The sequence below is a fragment of the Accipiter gentilis genome, chromosome 6 (genome assembly GCF_929443795.1).
Source record: "Accipiter gentilis chromosome 6, bAccGen1.1, whole genome shotgun sequence".
Taxonomy (NCBI): domain Eukaryota; kingdom Metazoa; phylum Chordata; class Aves; order Accipitriformes; family Accipitridae; genus Astur; species Astur gentilis.
The window spans coordinates 39860055-39879613 of NC_064885.1; the positions used below are offsets into that span (position 1 = coordinate 39860055).

At 39.8% G+C, this 19559-nt stretch overlaps 1 protein-coding gene across 1 annotated transcript in view; it reads right to left on the bottom strand.

Annotated features, from left to right (window-relative positions):
* Positions 1 to 2849, bottom strand: part of LOC126039439 (multiple epidermal growth factor-like domains protein 6) — a 200792-nt gene extending 197943 nt beyond the window's left edge. Inside the window, exon 1 of the mRNA XM_049802584.1 lies at positions 2700 to 2849. Coding sequence (XP_049658541.1) covers positions 2700 to 2794 — 95 coding nt within the window. The 5' untranslated portion in view covers positions 2795 to 2849. The remainder of the gene's footprint in view (positions 1 to 2699) is intronic.
* Between the last annotated feature and the right edge of the window lie 16710 nt (positions 2850 to 19559).

Consider the following 19559-nt stretch of genomic DNA (forward strand, 5'->3'; position numbering starts at 1 on the left):
AGAAGTCCTCACTCATGTGTCACTTGGGAACAGAAGAATCCATTCTTGATCCGTGTCTCAGTCCTAACTATGAAAGGTAATATTTATTGCACAAAGTGGGTTCCTAGCACATACCTCATAACCACTCCTGCCTTTTGCTCTGTCCTATATAGCTAACCAGGAGCAAACATCTGTACTTCTAAAACCTGTAGTGGAATATTTCTCTAGGAGAGGATTTACCACTTCTGACAGCAACTCAAGCCCTCTAGTCTTAGGTCCTATTTCAACTACTTCTGCACTGTCCCACAGCTACCCCCAGCCTTCTGTGAAACACGATGCTGAAAGTAAACTCAACGCTAGATAACCACACATCACACTTGCAATGTCATTATATACCCCAATTTTGAACTACAGAGCTCACTGCAAAGTGAGCTGCTAAAAATGTGCTTTTTATGACAAGAGATGGTTAATTCCTCCTTTCAAGGCCTAAATAGCATGCTTTTCAATGACAACTGCATATTTGTTCTCCAGTCCTTCCAGCGTTCTCTAAAGTTCTAACACAAGATCATCAAGGGCTAATTGTCTGGAAATGTAGTTGATGGAAACAGCTAGTCATCCTATAATCTGTTCTACATTAAATCTCCTCAGGGGGCTTGGAAGTAGAATACCAACATCCACACAGATCCCTTGCATTTTTAGCTAGGAGCAAATACTCAACAGCAGAACAAAAACAATTATGAAGAATCTCCTGTATATCCTCAGCCACATAAGATCTCAATCAAAACAACAGCAAATGCTAAAGAAGAAAGCAGTCGGCATGGTACGTTCCAAGGGAAACATTTGTTGTTCTTATCGCATTGACTGCAGATGACCGATCTCAGAAGAACAAAACAGAATTACTAGAAAAATGTGATTCATTAAAAGTATCCTTTCAGACATTTCACTGTTTTCTTGGTGAAAGCTGGCAGGCTTACTGCTAAGGAGTAACGATGCCTTGTATTTCTGTTTACATCCAAGGTAAAGCCCCTAAATAGCATGAAGTAAGTTTGGAGTAATACTTATAATTGCTCTAGCTCAGGAAAAGCAACAAGAATTATAGTAATTGCAGGAATATGCCTCTTGGAAAAAGCACTCAAGTCTCTGCCACAGGTATGGGTGTTTTGGGTGGGTTTTTTTGATTGCTTCTGGCTAACAGTGCACTGCTGCTCCCAATTACTTGAGCCCAATGGTAATATCCTCATACAGTGTCATTTCCAGAAAGGAATGTTTCCCTTGTTCTTTCAGTGACCCTATCTTTAAAAAGGTAAAAGCAAACAAAAATTGTTTGGAGGCAATTCACAGTTGACACCACCTCCAGCTTCCTAAGTGCAGGATCATGGTTATTACCAATGTCAAATGAAAACAGATTAATATAGGCCAACAGTATTCTTCCTCACAGTAGAGTAATTGCTTATAAAGAAAAGAAGAAGCATGCCCGAAAGAAACACAGAGCACTTCTAAAAATAGAAACATGTTTTACCAGAAAACGAACTTGACTTCTCTACACATTGTGATGGATACTTAGTGCTCCAGCAAAATGGAGTAATACAAACCACCTTAAAAGCACTTCTAATAAATACATACTTGGATAATATTGCATAGAAAACCAATGAGCAATAGGCTAAGAGATTTCAAATTTATGATGGAAAAAATAACTAAATTGAAATCAAATATAGGACAAATTAATTATAAAAGGGTAGGATGAAGTTGATTAAGTCAAAAAAAAAATAGGAAGAGAAAAGAGGTTAGAAATTAGGGTATACACAGACATCCGACAAGGCTGTTGTCAGACTGCCTTGGCAGGGGCATGGTGAGAACATTCCTTAAAAATACAAGGGGGGCTTTGCAGAGAAAAAGGTGCCCGACACAAAGCAGGGAACAGTTTCCAGAAATTTTATTTTCAATTTCAATGAGCGAAAACTTTAACCATAAGATTCTGTGCGTGCTATCAGCTATCCTACTTTAGAATTTGACCAGAAAACTACCTCTTGACAAAAACGTCGCATTGTATTTACAACAAAGGACATTTGTTGCTCATGCCATGCGAAACACCTCATAGAAACTTCCTTCTGCTCAAGCACCAGTAGGTATCCATGTGGACCTAACTCCTTTGTGTCCCCGAACGAGCTGTGCTTACAGCTGCAGATGGATGCTTCCATCGCTCACCTCTGCCTGCTCGCGGTCCCCATTGCTCCCGCCCGGATTTACGTTTTCTTACTCTGGTTTTTCTGTTGCTGTTCTCCAGCAGGTAAAGCTCACCTTAGCCTCTCAAAAAGCATGGACCAGTGCCGCCGTACGAGGCTCAGAGAAGGAAGAGAGTCCGTGATACCGGCAGATGCACTCTCTGAAGCTCACTTCAGATCTCGAACCAAAGTCGAGCAAGCCCGCCCGCCTTCCCCCCGGGGCTGCCAGTTTCACGAGCAACCACTCAAAAATAACTCCACGGATCAGAAATCTACGCTGCGGGGAGGGGTGGACGACTCGGGTGAGTTAAAGGCGCACCCAGCAAAACTTTCTTTGTCGCCGGCTTGAACCGCGATGAACACCGACCTGCGTTCAGCGGCGGGGGGGTGGGGAAGCCGGAGGAGCGCAGGTCCCTGCCCCGGCACAGACAAAGGCGGCGGGTCCCCGCGGTGCTGCGAGCCCCCCCAAACCCACCACCCGTCCCCAGCCCCACTCACATGCCCCGCTGCAGCTTCGGCTCCGTCGCGCCGCTCGCCCGGGCGGCCAGCGCCCAGCACAGGCAGAGGTACAGGCACGCCGGCCCCGCTCCCATCGCCCCGCCGAGGGAAGGGAGCCGGAGGGCGGCCGCGGCTCGGCGGCGGCACCACCACGACCACCACCCCCAACCACAGCAACAACCACGACCGCCACCGGCCCTCCAAATCATTTAAAGCGGCGGCGAGGCGCGCCACTGGCTGGGCGGCCCCGGCCCGCCCCCGGCAGCCCCCTGCCTCCTCCTCCTCCTCCTCCTCCTCCTCCTCCTCCTCCTCCTCCTCCTCCGGGAGGAGGCTGGGTGCTCCCTGCCCGCAACGCCGCGGGGGTCTCCTCCCGCCCGGCTCTGCTCCTCCGCGACGTCTCTTCGGTTCCCCTCCTTTACAGGGACTTTCCTCCTGGTCCAGATTCCTGCCGGGTGCAACGCAGAGAGGTGGAGATGAGGAGGGATTTGTTTTCACTGAATAATACGTGAAGTTACGTGCAACCTCCTGTTCGGTGACGGTTACCGGTTCTGGGAGGAGAGCTGAGCACCCCCCGCACGCTCCCCCTCTGCTCCGGGGTGCCAAGCCTGCTCCTGCTTTGCTGCGAGAGGCGTTATCTTGGCTCCTCTTTTTTTCCTCTGGTCCTCCTTTGTTCTGTGCGTGATGTCCATTGCAATCACATCTGAACACTTCAAAGAGGTAACCGTGAAAATAAATGCATTTAACAGCGTGAGGGAGGGGTAACACCACTACTGCTGAGAGTTAGTGACAGCAAGAATGTGAAGCTGGGAACCGAGGAGTGGTTTCTTAAATCCCAGAGTTGCCTGCTATCCCCTAGACCATCCATTCTCTCGTCTTTATGGTCTCCCCAGACCTTTACTACTGCTGTCAGAAGGCAACTCTTTCCCCTTTACTGGTGAGAGGAGGGAGACCAACTGACCTGGAAAGGGAACCGTGCATGGTAGCAAATAAAAAATGAGAAAAACACACCTTAAGCATTTTATGACCTAATGTAGGACTCGGGGTCCATTACACCACGATTTTCCTATCTCTAGAGACCCATGACTAACCAACCACTGGGCTGTGAATGAGCAGATGGGCCCTGAGCCAACCGATGCTAAAGACAACTGTGATTTCCTTCCACTCCGGTAGAATGGGCTTTATCTCAAGTTGCTCCAAATTAGCTCCTATACGAATTTGTGATGGAGAGAACTGCGTGGGCACACTAACATCCTCACGGGTTAGGGGTCAGCCTCAGTTTTACAGGGCATTACTTTGTCTTCCTTTCAGTCCTGTAACAAGATACACCGGCTTCTCCTTTACACACACTTTACAAGCGCAGTTTCCTGTATGGTTTTTATTTTCCAAAGCCTTTGCTAAAGTAGGTAAATGTTTACCAATCATAACAAGAAAGCTGCTTTTATATTGTTCACTGCTTTGAAGCTTGCATTGACATGATCCCCTTGAGATTTTATCAACTCCTTTCTTTTTCATGGTAAAGAAAACATATAGCCCTTATCTGACCTTAGAGCAGATTAATTGTACCCTGAAATTTCCATTGAATGGCTAAGCTTTTCTTGCGTCTGGAGTAGTTTTAACTCTGCAGGACCTTGTGCTGAGCTAATCTCATTACCTCCTGCAGAGCACATAGTTTTCTAATCATTTTATTTCTTAAACCCCAGAAAATCTTTCTTCATAAAATAATAGACCTTCATTATGTCAGGGCTGAGTGTTTATTACGTCCTGAGATGTCATCCCAACCTGGATTATTTTCAGGATCACATCATGGCAAAATAGCAAAGGATCTTATTGCTCAGCTGTTTTTTCCAGGAGAGGTAAATTAGTCTTTAAAAAAAATTTTAATTTTTCCATCTTAAGGGACTCACACTGTTCAACATTATTTTTCAAATCTGTATGTGATCATTACAAATTACACACAACATTTATTACACCCAATTACTAAGAATAATGGAACAGCAACATGCAAATTGGGAGGTACTGAAGTGCAAAGTATGGTGAAGGCCACTTAATGGATGAGGCCTTTGCCTGGGGGCCATACAGCAAAATACAGCTGCAGATGAATTCTGAAGATGGAACGGTGTAAAATCTCCTTGCAATCTGTGCAGAAAGCCTTGCAGGCCTTGCTTTAGCAACTGACACTGACATTCTCCTGAACTGAAATGTAAACCCAGCCTGTGCAATGTGCCCTTCTTACAAATATTATCTAATGTTTTATCCTCAGCTGTGTTTTAATTGAGAATATCCTGCAAAGCTGTTGACTTTAATGGGACGATTCACATGAGGAAGAGTTGCAGGGAACCAGCATTGGTGAAAGCAGTTTCAAAAGCCTACTGGGATAATTGATCCGACTGTGCCTAAGTCAGTTAAATCTTCACACCTGACACAGACAACACAGAGGTAAAAGCAGACTCATTTATTCCAGTTCTTACAGTGGTACCAGTGGGCTATGTCAGGAAGAAAGGGTAGCAGATACAGCATTAGTGACTTCTCTGTATTCCACATTCCTGCCATGACCAACTAGATGCATGCCTACTGTCATGAAGCTTATTTGCTATACAATTGTACATCTTTGATCTTGATACCTACAAACCACACTGTGGCCACCACCAAACCAAGCACTGAACGTGTTGACAAAAGAGTTCCCTTCCTGACTGGTGAAAGGAGTAAATTAAATTGCATCTTGCTCTGCTAAACCAGCTTTTGAACTGAATAGCTAAAGTGCCGATTCCCCTTGGTGGCTTTGTGCAGGTGAGCTATTATCTAATCCAATTGCATAGAATACAAACAGTCAGAAAAAAGACAGCTCATGCCCTCCATGTAGTACTGAATGACTTTCTATGGGAGGGAAAATACATAATTTTCATTATTCTCCTCTCTCGTTGATCAGAAAATTGTTCTGACAGATTCCAGTGCAATCCAAATTCAGCACATTGTTTACAACTCTGTCCAGATCATGAACTCTGTAGAAAAGTTGGTATCTCTCATGAAGTTCCATCCTATCCTCTCCATTTTAAAGCATATTTCCCTCCTCATTAACATTTTAATTTTGATTTATGATTTCATCTTGCTACAAAGGTGTTGTGGAAGTTGTGGTGTATCCCCAAGCGTGAATGAGTGTGCCCACAACTTTGAGTCAGTAACACACCACCCTTTTCTAATTTCATTTTTCTGTCTAATTCTCAATATCCCCACTTCCAGTCTTTTTAAATCGTAGCTAGTTACAGGATTTAACATTCCCTTCTGATATAAAGAAATTTTCGTGCAGAGATTGTAATTAGGAAGGCTGTGCTGTGTTCTGTTATTAGCAGGAATTGTGATTTTTGGAGTGGTGGGTTAATTGCTAATAACCATATGCAATGCTTCTCTCAAGATGTTTCCCATTACAGTAATTAACTTAGCAGCTGGGGTAACAGACATTTACCATTTGTCTTCACAGTATCCCTGATTTAGGATTGTTCCAAAAACCTATTTGGACTTTTTTTGTTCAATTCCCAGGTGTAAGATGAAAAAGAGGGAACACTGAGAAAGAGAGATTTGGAAAGAACTGGTTGTAGGCATGGTACCTGTTTTCAGACGCAAACTGTCTATCAGTGTATCCTTAGGTACTCTGAATTTTTCTTCACTAGTCTTAGTCTCGGACCATCATTTTCATCAGTGCCGACTGAACGGACAGCATGGCAGACCAGCCTGAAACAGAATGTTTTCAAAAGTGTATTGATTATTCTGTTGCTCAAATTAATCTGATTAAGCTTCCGCCTTCTAGAGGATTTATTAATTGAAAAGTGCAGAATTTATTATTGCCTACTCATATCCTTAACCTCAAAATCCCTATGGTTTGTGATTTTTTGTTTTCTTCATGTTTCATAGTCAACTATATAGATATAAACATTTTTAGGTAATTACTTCCTTTCTATGTTGTCTCACCGGAGTTCCTTCCTCCACAATAAGCAGTAAGAGCTACGCCAGAATTACAGTAATATTTTTAAGTATATGGCTAACCTGAAATTTAAGAAGAAAATAAAGTTGTTCTACAAAGCCAGACCACATGACAGAGCAACAGCAGTTTTGTTGACTTAATTCATCAACAAAATATACTGAAAAGATTAATTTTGCTTCCAAGATCATTTTAAAGACTTTTAGGACCATGATGCTAGATTTATCTCTTTTTTAAGTTCATTCTGGCCAGAGGAAATTTTGCACGATGCTGTATTAAAGAAGGTTTGTTAATACCCTTAAAGATGTAAAGCAGCATACCAAGGCCATTGGAAGCTTTCTCTGTTGCAATGAATTGGCATCGCTCCATTGCAATGAATGGGGGAACGCTAATTTACAGTAACTGAGGATCTAGCCCGCATTATTAATCATAATTATGGACTTACTTCGGGAGGTACATTTTCTAAAGCAGTTGGGTAAGACAAGAAAATTAAGTTCAAATTATTCTCTTCCACAGGAAGTAAAAGTAGTACATAAATAAATACTTGGTGTTGCACTAGATCTTTAAAACATATAATAGCTTTCTGGCACTGCATCATTCCCTGATATTTTTTCCTACAGCACATAATAGTAAGTTTCTGATAATAGTGCTCACAGACAGCTTTGATTATAACCACTTGTCAGGGAATGGATAACTAGGAAAATAACACCATATTCAACTGTAAAAAATGCTGCCTGAAATACATTAATACAGTGATAATTTCTGCTAATAGAAGCCTCCGAACCCCATCCATTAGCTCTGAATTGAAATTCCTGCTTCATTTCTGTCTTTCAGAGCATTGCTGCCCTCTGACCCCCTCTTCCATTACTTGGTAGCAACACAGCCATCCACAGACATTAGCTGCCACAAAGGGCCAAACCCCTGCACGAAGCGTAATGACAAACTCGCTGTGTGTCTGAGCAAACCTGGCTGGGACTGGAAACTGGGACCCTCGCAGGGGCTCTGCCTTCAGCAGGCATTGCTTTGCAAGTGCCGGTACAGGTGATGATGACATGCAGGGCACGGGTGGTTCAGTAGGTTTGCCTTGTGTGTGAATTTACTGTCAACATTCTACTTGTTCCCCAGTCACTTCCACCTCAGCAATCCAACAGTCACCGACAATGCTCTCCCATTTGGCCAGTAGAACAGAAACTTAGGTTTTCATTGATGCTGGGGATTCATTCAGAGGAGACAGCAGGAGGGGTTGGAAGGGAGGGAAAATGAAAAGGGTCTGAACAATGTGACCCCATAGCAGTCTCTCTAACAGGGAAAAAATGTTCACATAAAGTATTTCTTTTTCACAGAATAAGTAGAAATCCATTCATATTCAAGTCAGGAATATATTTCTGTAGGGAACTATTACATCTGATTGAGAAAATAAAATGTTACCCACATTCACAATTACTTAAATAAAGACGCTGATCTAATTTCTTAGCTTTTCTCTTTAGCATTAGTTAACTAAAACCCTAGCAAGAACACGCTATTGACAATATAATCCTGAAGTAAGTTTTATGTTGGCAGGCAATAACAACTGGGAGTACTTTTATCTATTTCTGGATTTGGGATAATGACACTCCAATGAGTGGCTCATCTAGTGTATTTGTGTTCATTCAAATTAAAATCACACATTTGGGGGGGACTTGTATCTTCTCTGACCTACACAGGTGAGAGACAGATGTAACTCAAATAAATGTAATGGAGCTATTCCAGCCTCATCTCAATACAAAGAAAAGAATTAGGGTTTAGAAACTTCAGAGCAATCCACTATTTTGCAGAGCAGTGCAAATATTACAAAATATTTTCTAGAAGGAAATTTTCTTTTTATTTTTTAACAGTTCTTTTCCCAGTGATCTTCTTTTGGCCATGCTGTTACCCACCTGAAAAATCTGCAAAGAGCTGAACAAGCACTCATTCAAACACTCGGCAGAGTACCTGCATGCTGATGTGTTCAGAGAAATCAGATTTGGGGTATTCGTGCTAGGAGTGTTTAAAGGCTCATCAAGTCAGGAAATACAGAGAGCCCTTTGAGACTTAGCCAACCAACCACAGGTAGACAACACAATCTGATAAATATTCTTGATAAATACTCTTCAAATATTCTTCATCTATCCAGAGGGTAGGAAATTTCAAAGAGTTATTCTCTGAGAAAATTGAAACAAATAAATGCAAAAAAATACTAAAATATGTGATAAAAGAGGTCTATTTCACCTAATGAATTTTTCAGTTAGTTCATGGCATAGTTCAGTGAGTGTCAGGGCTATACTAAAGGGACTAAGTCAATGACACAAAACAGGCAATAATAACACTCCAGCAACCGCTGCATGTAAAACTACAGTCTCACCTAGCACTAATACTTCAAGCATTCTAATTTATCCTCTGGGGTAGGCAGCCCCCTCAAAATTTGGTTTTTAGATGTTAAAACTAGTAACTCTCGTCTACATCACCAAAAATGCAGTTGCAAAATATATCAAAGAAAGAAGTGCTCAGAAGTAGAATTCTCCTCAGGGTTTCCCCGTCCCTTTGGAATTGCTCATATATTTCAGATGTGAGCTGCTGGGAAAGCCTCTGTTTTCTCCTTTGTCTAATACAATGCTAAGCACATCACTGGTACTTAAAATACTAAAATTCAAAGGAATAAATGCTTTGTTTGTTTGCTTCCAATTAGGAGCTAATGAAATCCCAGGAATACGCTTTCAGGTAATTTGTCACAGAAGAACCGAAACTCAGTAGCGTGTTTCTCTGTATAACTTTCCTCTCTCTCTGTTCTGCTGACACAACTAGACCACACTTCATTCTCAGAAAGACATTAGAGCATTACTTTACTGTTTTTTCCCTATAAATTACCTGCCTGGCTACTGTCACCATTGATCTCTTAAGTCCTTGACTGAGTAATCAGTCAGACAGGTAATTAATGTAGTGGCTTGGAGGGAAAGAAGGGAGGGAAGGATGAAATGAAAGAGGAGAGTTTTTTCCTTATTCTTCATGTTTTTATTGCCATTGAAAGGTGCTTTATCCATAGCACAAAGGAGCATTTGTCTGTGCTTTTTTCTTCTGAGAGACAGTTCACCTACTATAAATCTACTTACCAACTATTAACAGAAACCAGTCGAATTTCATGGGAATGATGAAACTGAAATCTAAGCAAAAAAAAAATCTAACACTTTGTATTTATTTTTCCCCTATTAATACTTATGGACTGCAGTATGTATATTGAATGAGTAGAAAGTGCAAGACCTGACCCATATTTTCAGATGTTTTTAGAACTAAAACATATGTTTTAAAATTCAGATAACTTTGTCATATTTTGATAGAAAGAGAAGGTTTTTTCCCTCTTTCCCTCCTCCTGGGTCCCCACCCCATAGATGAGAATGACCCATGTGATCTACAAACCCAAAAATTTATCTGGACTTGTTTTTAAACAAAATGGGTCAAACTCAGGTGCCCAAACATATTGCTTAAACACCACGACTCAGTTTGACTTTAGTCCGAGACCAAAGACATGAGGAAAGGGAATGCCTCATGCTCAAATGTATATTCCAAAAGTACTCATCAAGGTCCATAATTTAAAAAAAAAATCATATAAGCATATTTTTCCTTTATGAAAGGAAAGATGAAGCACTTTGCTCTAGATCCTTCCCTAACTCCTAAGCCTTTAGTAGGCTTTCTTTTCAAAGATCAAGTCTAGAAGATGATGCCTGCACACTGCAGTTGAGGATATTTACAAGCTTTCTGTCATACTTCCCTATCAAATGTTAGTAACAAAGTTCTCTTAAAAGAATAAATGAACTATTAAGAAAGTTAGCAGAAGATAGATCCTGTTTTCCTTATCATGGGTATTTGAGAAGCATAGAGGATTCTCATCTTTGTAATAACTATGATACATGAAAAGGTACTGAATTTCCTTTATTCTCAAGGAATCATACGCACCCTGGAACAGCTCTGTTAATACACAGAGTTAACCTCATACTGCCATGCACATATATATAGGTATTTACATATTACAAGGCAGGTTTTAAACACTTTTGCCTACAGGGAGCTGATGAACTGAAAATAGTTTAATAAGCTTTCTTTTTAAATTCTTAAGGGAGACAGATATTAGCATCAGCAGTATTTGTTGCTAAATGCAAATAAAATCATTCTGAGTATGGGAATTGCGCTGACCATGCTTCATGAAACAGCAAGCACCGGACTGCAGCAAGAAAGTGGCAATTAAATATTTCACACATGCTTGCGTGTCTGTTTATCTACAGCTTAACGGGTTGTACCATGATCATATCCAACAACAACAGAACGGTGTTGGAATGGAATGCCCAACTAATAATTCTGTGCCTAATATTACCTTGTGGAGAAACCCACATTGCTACAAAGACTTACATAAAAAGTGTCTGAGAAGAATATATAACAGTCAAAAAAGCAGTCTTCACTCCAACAAAATCAGCATTGAGTGGACTAAGTACTGCAAATCAAGCATGTTTTATTAATTCAAGTATCAAGACAATAATAAATTAAGCACCTAGATATACGGAGGGAAAAGGCAATGTCAGCAGTTACATGCTTTTTAGACTGACCTCAAAATTTGTCTAAAAATCAAAAATATTTATGAAGGTTACTATAATTAAAGATTAATGGAAATGGTATAAAATTCTAAAAAGTTTATGAAGCTAAATCATGGCAAACTAACTCAACATTCTTCTTTTATTATTGACTTTTTAGACGCAAACTCTAATCTATACAGACTTCAGTGAACCATTTATTACATGTGGAAAATTATTAGTTTAACCTCAAGCAGCTTACTGTACAAGAAAAGCTAAGGAGGACACAATGGTGAGTTGTGTTCAGAAGGAAACTGTTTAGTTATGGGAAGCTCACTAATGAATCTTTCGCAGATGAGTCTTGGGGAAAAAAAATAGTACTATCTCTGCATGTGGCACAAATGACAGGCATAACCTCATGAAGTTTGCTGGTGAAAAGGTGAGAGGTGTTGAAGAGAATGAGAATATCATGCTGGAAAAAACAAGATGACTGAGGCTGAAGTAAGAACCACAAGAAGCTAGATGATATGCTTGGGGACTAATAACACCACCAATCTTTGCTGTATTTGCCATGACACACAAAGAGAAGAAATGGAGGCACTCACAAGATTCTGTAAGCCAGTAATGTGATGATAATACAGTAAAAAATAAAATTAAAAAAAAAAAAAAGTCAGTATGCTACTAGAATATAGTGATACATTAGCAGTAAAGATATATTGCTCCTACTAGGAGGCCTTCTGAGGTACCGCATACGATTTTGATTATTCAGGAGTATGAAGAAAAGAATTCAATGTGATGCAGGTATGGAGCAGGCCTGTTAGGATGAACAGGAGAACAGGCAGCCAGGAAACTAGAAAGAATTTGATCTGTTTAGACGAGCAAAAATAAGGCTTGTTTAAACTAGCAAAATGAAGGTTGGGGCTGAAAGAGAGACTGTTATGTGACTGCTCTCTTAAAGCACACTATGAAAACGGGGTGGGACAGGATAAATATCAGGGACATGCAAGAATGTTGGCAAAGTTGAAAGACAATGCTGGCATAAGAACAAGCCAGTCCAAACTGGCCATACATACACGTTTAAGCAGTTAGTCTGGAATAGCCTCCTAATACAAGCAATAGGAACAAAATAAAAAACTAGCTACATGGTGGAAATTTATAAGTTCATTAAAAGAATTCTAAAATATGGGTTTATGTGATAACAGGGAACTGGATTTGGTCACCAGGCAGTGCCTTTCAATCCTACATACCTTGCTAGTTTTCAGCCTTTTAACTATGAATCCTATCACTATAACCATAGTGCGTTGCAGCCTCAGGTATAAGAATAACACATTGATATTTTTCTAGTAACTCCTGTGCTAAAAATGGGGTTCCACCTCAACTAACTATATGAAATAGCTTTGGAGGTTGCCAATTTAACTAACTTTCAGTGACTTCCAACAGCTAAAACTCTTGCTCCTTGAAGTTGGAATAATCTTTGGTTTGTGTTTGGGTGCAATAGAATCCTGAACCTTGCTCGGGATCTTTAGCCTTATGCTAATATAAATAATAACCCAAAACCAGCAAGCTAACCCTGCCACTACAGCATGCTATGATGTTTTCTCTTAGGATAGGAATATATTTGTCTTTTAGATCACAGAAAAACATCTAGAGGCTGAATAAAAGCAAAGGCCAGCTACAATTTCAAAACACAAATTTGCATGCAGTCATCTATCATGATAGCATGGGTAATTACACCAGCGGTGTCAAGATAGTCTAAACCTGCTAGCTGAGTTTATTTGCAATGTTACTGACAATGGGAAATGATCAGATTTTATAGTTTAGTTAGAACTAGAAAAATAATATGTGTCAACTTTCTTTTCAGTATAGCAGCACCTTCTTTTGTAACCATATGTTTACTGATAAGCCAGATCTACCAAGGTTAGCACTGCAGGGCTAACAGAAGAACAAGATAGCTTCTATTATATCTTTGTACACCATCAGCAAGTTGCCTTCTAAATTTTCTTTACAAGACCTTTATCTCTGGCAATGATGCATGCAGGAAAAAGACTGGCAATTGATCAGCAATTGCAAAGCTGATTTTGCAGATCTAAACAGTTTCAGAAGAATAAAATCTCGCTCCTACTATGTCATTCCTTGCAACAGCATTTTTCCCTACTTTTGTACTGAACTCATGACAGAAACATTTAATTTCATTAAACTGTTACGGTAGGCAACATTCACTTAACATCAATTAGCTTGTATTATAGCTGATAATTTCAACCAGGGCAATATGCAATTGACATTCAGAGCTTGGTCCGGACATGATATGGATAAAGGGGGATGCCTCTGCAGCTGTGTTGCTCCTCCCCTGTCACTTAACTATGTGTGTGTTGTTGAACTAGATAGCAGCCCCCCAGGGCATCTGCTCCTGTTATTAGGAATTACAGCAATGTACTAAAATCTAGTTTGAAAAGCGGTTTCTCTTTGTATATATTTTGTTATAATTCTCAGTGAAAATGGAATTTGCTTCCTGAACTGCTATGATGTATTTTGGCTGTTGCAGCATTACAGAGCAGGAATCTTTAAATTTATGGTGTTTTTTATATTTGCTCTCTTTATGCACAGCAGTGATATCATTCAGATATACATTATTAACTGATAAACTATTCTGTCCATCTTATGGCTTGTTTTCACTTACTTACAAGTCAGTAAATGCAGCACAAGAACCAGAATTTGATAGCTTAGGCATTAAAATTATATGGGACATTTGGTTTATTTTCTTGCTCCCAAAGCCTGTAGATGACCTGAAAGAAGTCATGAGAAGAGTTGTAAAGTTGTAAAAAAATTAACTTTAGGCTGTTTAGCTCCTAAAAGTAGAGTTGCAGCACCTAATCTTGCTGCAGAGAAGAAATGGATCCTCAGCATCACCGAGAAGGAAGCTATAAAAATTATCCTATAGAAAAATACAAAAGACAGAGATGTGTCCTAAATCTCACCTTCTCCTGGGCTTAAATACTGGCCTATGAAAAAACAACTATGTCTGAGATTATCCTGATATTTACATCAAGCAATCACTAGATAAATTGGCAATCTTTAGAAGAGGGATCAAGACCAAGGCATCTCTTTTTCAGCTCAATGCCTCCTTCTGCTCCCGCACCATACTGCACTGCACTGAGGAGCCAGAGCTTGCTCAAAGCAGCTCCATCCATCTATATTCCTGTCTTGGCTTCCTCTTTCTCCCAGCATTTCTCCAGAAATCCCCAATTTCTCATCCCTATTTCTCCTCCGTCAGGTACTTCCATAGAGGAAGACTGGCAGAAGTACAGGAAACACTGAGGAAAAACGTCTTCTTTTGAAATATTGGCAAGAATAGAGACCTGCATCCTCCAGCTTAATTTCTAATGAAGATAGATACTGGCTTCATGTCTTCTGGAGAGATTACCTCAGGTAGCAGTCTGCACAGAGGGATGTCAGCATGGGACAGGCAAAGCTGCTGAGCCCTGCTAAGACAGAGACAGTTCTGGACACAAGCTGAAACAGAATGTTAAGCATTTGGGAAACATCACTATCAAAAACATGGCCATTATGAGCTTTAGGCTTGCAATTCTCACTGTACTGCCAGGATTTAAGTACTTGTATTTCACCTCAATGTCCTAAGGCTCGGCGGGGGGGGGGGGGGGGGGGGGGAGTGGGCAGGGAGGCTGTGCTTTAATTTCAGGTTTCCCTTTAAATTCTCCCTGCCTTGCCAAGGTGGCCTAAGGACAAATCCATTAATGCATACAATATGCAGGTATATTTACATTATGAGAGTTATGTAAGCAGGTAGATCTCATCAATAATTAAAGGCTTTGTGGGTAAAGAAAGATGTGACAAATTTCTTCTGCTAGCTTCTCAGGATTTCTGTGCAAGTAACGCAATCCATATGCTTCTCTCATGAATAATTTTAAGGGACAGTGTTTTAAGGGATGATGGTTCCAATCCTTCCATCTGCAGAAGGTTGTGTGAGCCTCTCTCGCTTATTTCTCATAGAAACAAGCTAGAGGAATTACCAATGTAAAATAGGAATTAGTAAGGGAAGGATCAAGCTCTCTCATTCTAGTTTGATGACAGTCTGTCCAAGGTGCAATAAAATCAATAGTTTCCCTTGCTGAAAGGTTTCTTTCCATCTACAGCAACGACAAGAGGATAGCGGGCAAAGAGCTCTATTAGCTGTTCTTCAAGAATCAATCACACTTAAAAGCAATAGTGAGTATGACAGCAACTGCACAATGGACGAATAATTTTTTCACACAAATATCCTGAATTTCAGAGAAGAGAGATACTTTTAAAGAGATGGAAAATAAAATATCTGTTTCTCTCAAAATCAAGAAAATACTAAGCATTTATTACTGAAGACACTGAAACAAAAATGCTTAGATCCTTAAGGGGTAAAAACCAGCAAGCAAATTCAGTCCACCTGAACAAGAGCATTTAGATAATGATCAAGATTCACTGAAGCAAAATTTTAGAAGTCATATCAGGAAGTTCAAAATTCATGACGCTGCACTCCTAGAAGGAAGCCACCATGGCTGTGTCACTTCTACTGTCAAACAGGGACTTTCCCTCATCCACAGTCTAAAAAGCCTCTGATCCTCAGTATCTGGTGAAAGATGTGAGCTGATGCAGCAGAGAGCCATTGTCTTACACCAGATGAGAATCAGCTGCATTATGCCTCTGTATTATATCTAGATGCATCATAAAGATGTAATTGGCAATTACAAAGTCACATTAAGTAGTATGTAGTAAGCTATTTAAATACATCAGAAGCATGTATAACAGAAGAAAAAAATAAAATTATATCAGGTAAAAGGCATATTCATGCATAAATAATGAGGGGAAAATACCACAAATCAGCTTGTTCTATTGTATCTCATTGAAATTTCCATACGGTGTCAGTCGTGTGGAAGAGCAAATGAAAGCCAGAGCAAAGAAAGGAACTGTGCTTGGAGAATTATTCCCTGTTGACACTGGGTGAGCTTATTGTGGCTCAACAGCAAGCATGAAAGCACGATCAAGACCAAAAGAAACATGCCCCTACTTCTGTCTGAGGCAGAGGGTTTTTTGAGGTGCTATAGTTAAGGAACACTGTCACTTACTTTGAGAAAAAAATAGACAATAGATGTATGTTGGAGTTACAGACAGAATGACTTTGTAAGTGTGGATAGCAGACTGTACTCTGTCTTTTCATGCTGTCATGTTTCTTTGTTGATGTCTCTGTTTTAAGATCAGTTTGCTCCATGCATCACCAATTGTCTTTTGTTTTCTCACAGCAGGGAAGGCTCAGTTAATCCATATGTCATGACAAAAAATTCAGGCTTCTCTTTGATAGGAACCAAGCATGACAGCAATCTATTGAAAAGGTGTTTTGGACTATCATTTCTTCCAAGCTAATTTATTGACTGGATGGCTTTCAAAAATAATAGGTCTGTTTCCCAAGATAATGAGCTGAGATGTGACTCAGGAAGTCCATGTGAGCACACAGACAGACTAATTATGAGAAATAAACTAATAATAAACTATCAGTCTCTAGAAATCAGTATCTGTTGTGATATACCAGTCTAAACTTCAGAGAACATTAATGTCTCCGCCTGTTCCCTGCTGCAATGATTTTTTTTTTTATTAGCTTTAGATATGTAAAACAAATTTCTTACTATTAAGCCTTAGACAGATCAGAAAGATACTAAGAAAGTATCTGATTTTTGGAGGTGGGGGATGACAGTTTTGCTGAGCAAACACCAGTTCTAGCATGTGGTTATACGGGGCAAATGCTATCCCACTAATATTTAGTAAGGGTTCCAGAATCCACAGATTTATAAATCAGAGCTGGTGAAGTGAAGCATCCATGCAAATAAAAGACCTTTAACACACCCCATCAACCAATTCCTCTCCCCCCACCCCAGTATATTACACTTTAAGTATATATACCACAGTGCAACTACATAAACAATGTATCTTTCCTGTAGCATTTGTGGAATAATTTTAACAATTTTAACAAGTAGTTTCTGTCACTCATTTTCCCATTTCTAGGACAGATGACAGACAGGACACAGCCACATTCCCACTGTAGAAAAGGCATACTAAAGAAACGCGACATACTTAAGAAACGTGAATTACTCTCACACAATGAAACTTCTAACAAACAAAATGCCCATAATCTTATCTTCCAGAAAAAGGGACTATGTTCAACTTCTGCTGAAGCTGTAAGAAAGACTGTCACTACCTAGCCCAGCCAATTTTTAACTCTTGGAATCCAGAAGAAATTTTCATACTGTAAAGGGCTTTTCTGGCATGTTTATGACATACCAAAAAATGGGTATTCAAAAAAACCTTCACGATATTCTCCTCTCTTTAGGTATAAACCCAACAGGACTTGTTAGGATTACTGACTACCTATGCTTACTCTGGAGTAATCAGCTATAAAAACAGTAGAACAGTAGAAAATTCTGGGCCATTGTGTGTTTATGACTCTTTTAAGGCTAGCACTTTTAAGGCTGACCCTGAATCATCCTGACCTTTACTTAGGCATTGAAATGTCTATGCCTTATGTTACCAAGGAAAGAAATTGCTGCTTTAAAATGTTCTTGACCTTGTTCAGCACATTCCTCATGCCATAACTGACTTGCTTTTAGTTGCCAATAAAGCACTGTCAATGAGTTTAGAGATGACAAACGAAACTTGCAGAAGTTGCATTCCAGGAGCATTTATAATTTCTTCTAAGAATTAAGAGCTCCTTTCTAGCACTGTGAACTCTGGACTGCTGTGGATGCTCTGTCTTTTGCTTATATTTCTGTGAATTATTATGTGATTTCTACAAGCACACTTCAGCATATTGGACTTACATCAACACTTACTAATGCTTAGCAAAACTTTTGACAAATACGGTCTGTTCTGGGTATGTACAAACAGTGAAAATAATATGGAGCTACAGAGTCATCATTATTTTCTAAGCCCTGCTTTCTCTTTAGCACAACAGATGTCCATTGAAAAGAAAAATATGTTTCCAATGCTTTTAAAATTACTAGGAGTTTTTCCTCCACAAACATTTCCTATAAAAGCTGTTCCTGAGAAAAGTAAGTGACCAAAAGCCCCATTTGGAGCTGCTCTGGTAAGCCCCTGTGTACGTAGATTTTCACTTTCCGCTCCTTCTAGGGCCCTGAATAAGGCCTCCAGTTTGAGCAGTTCTCAGTAAATGTGGGATTGCACAGTAGTAAAATGATCATTCAGCAGAATTGAACAGATGCATTTTTATTTGTGAAATAAAACCTGGATTTTAAGGGGTGAAATTCTGAGACATAAATAATCCCATGGTGTCACAGCAACTCTGTTACAATAGGTTTTAAACCAATTTGCCATAAATATTTGTGTATAAGCCAAAAAAAGCAGTTCAAGTATACTAAATTGATACCTAGTAGGTCATCTCTAACTAGTGCAGGTCAGACAGTTACCTGTTGGTTTCAATTAAGCTTTGCAAAAACACCCTTGTGTCATGGTATACCGTGAAGAAAAATAATGAGGCAACATAAACCAAAGTGCTTCACTTACAGTGCAGACTTTAGGCTGTAAGAATCAAGGTTGCACTGAAATTAAGCAGCTCACCATCACACTGAGAACAGTAGGTCAATGAAAAGCAGGACGAAGAGCCGGGGTGGGTGGAAGATGGGAATCAGAAAGTTTTCTAAGACCCTATTTTCCATCAGCTGGTTACAAGCACTTTATGACTTGTTTCCACTGAAACTCTGCAGATTTTATCAAGGTAATAAACATAGGCTATTATCATCTCACTTGGCACTTCTTCAGCATGCTCATCCTGCAGATCTCAAAACACTTTACAAACCTCTGGCAAAGGCTGCCTTAAAGTTCTGGAAAAGCTTTTCTGAATGTTATCAGCAATTTATACACAGAAAGAAAAAAAAAAACACAATAAAAAATCATAGCAGTCAAATATTTTTTCCATTATATTAACATCTAGGGATACCCACTGAGGCAAAATCAGTTGTGAAAAAACATACATTGAGAGATTAAAATTTTATAGTATAAATAAACAACACATGGGAAGAAGCAAATGACCATCCCCAATTCACAGAGAAGAAAAAGGCAATATGTAACATGTCCAAAGTCAAGCAGAAGCAGAGAGAGGATGCTCAGAGCATAGTTACCTTGAGGCCCGTGGCAGTGCCCAAGCCACAAGTATAGTACAATATAATGTTCTCTTTTTTTTTTTTTAAGATAGTAAAGGGCATGTAACTAATACATAAAAGTGTATCAACTGATGGGAAGTCTAGATGAACATTAACATAC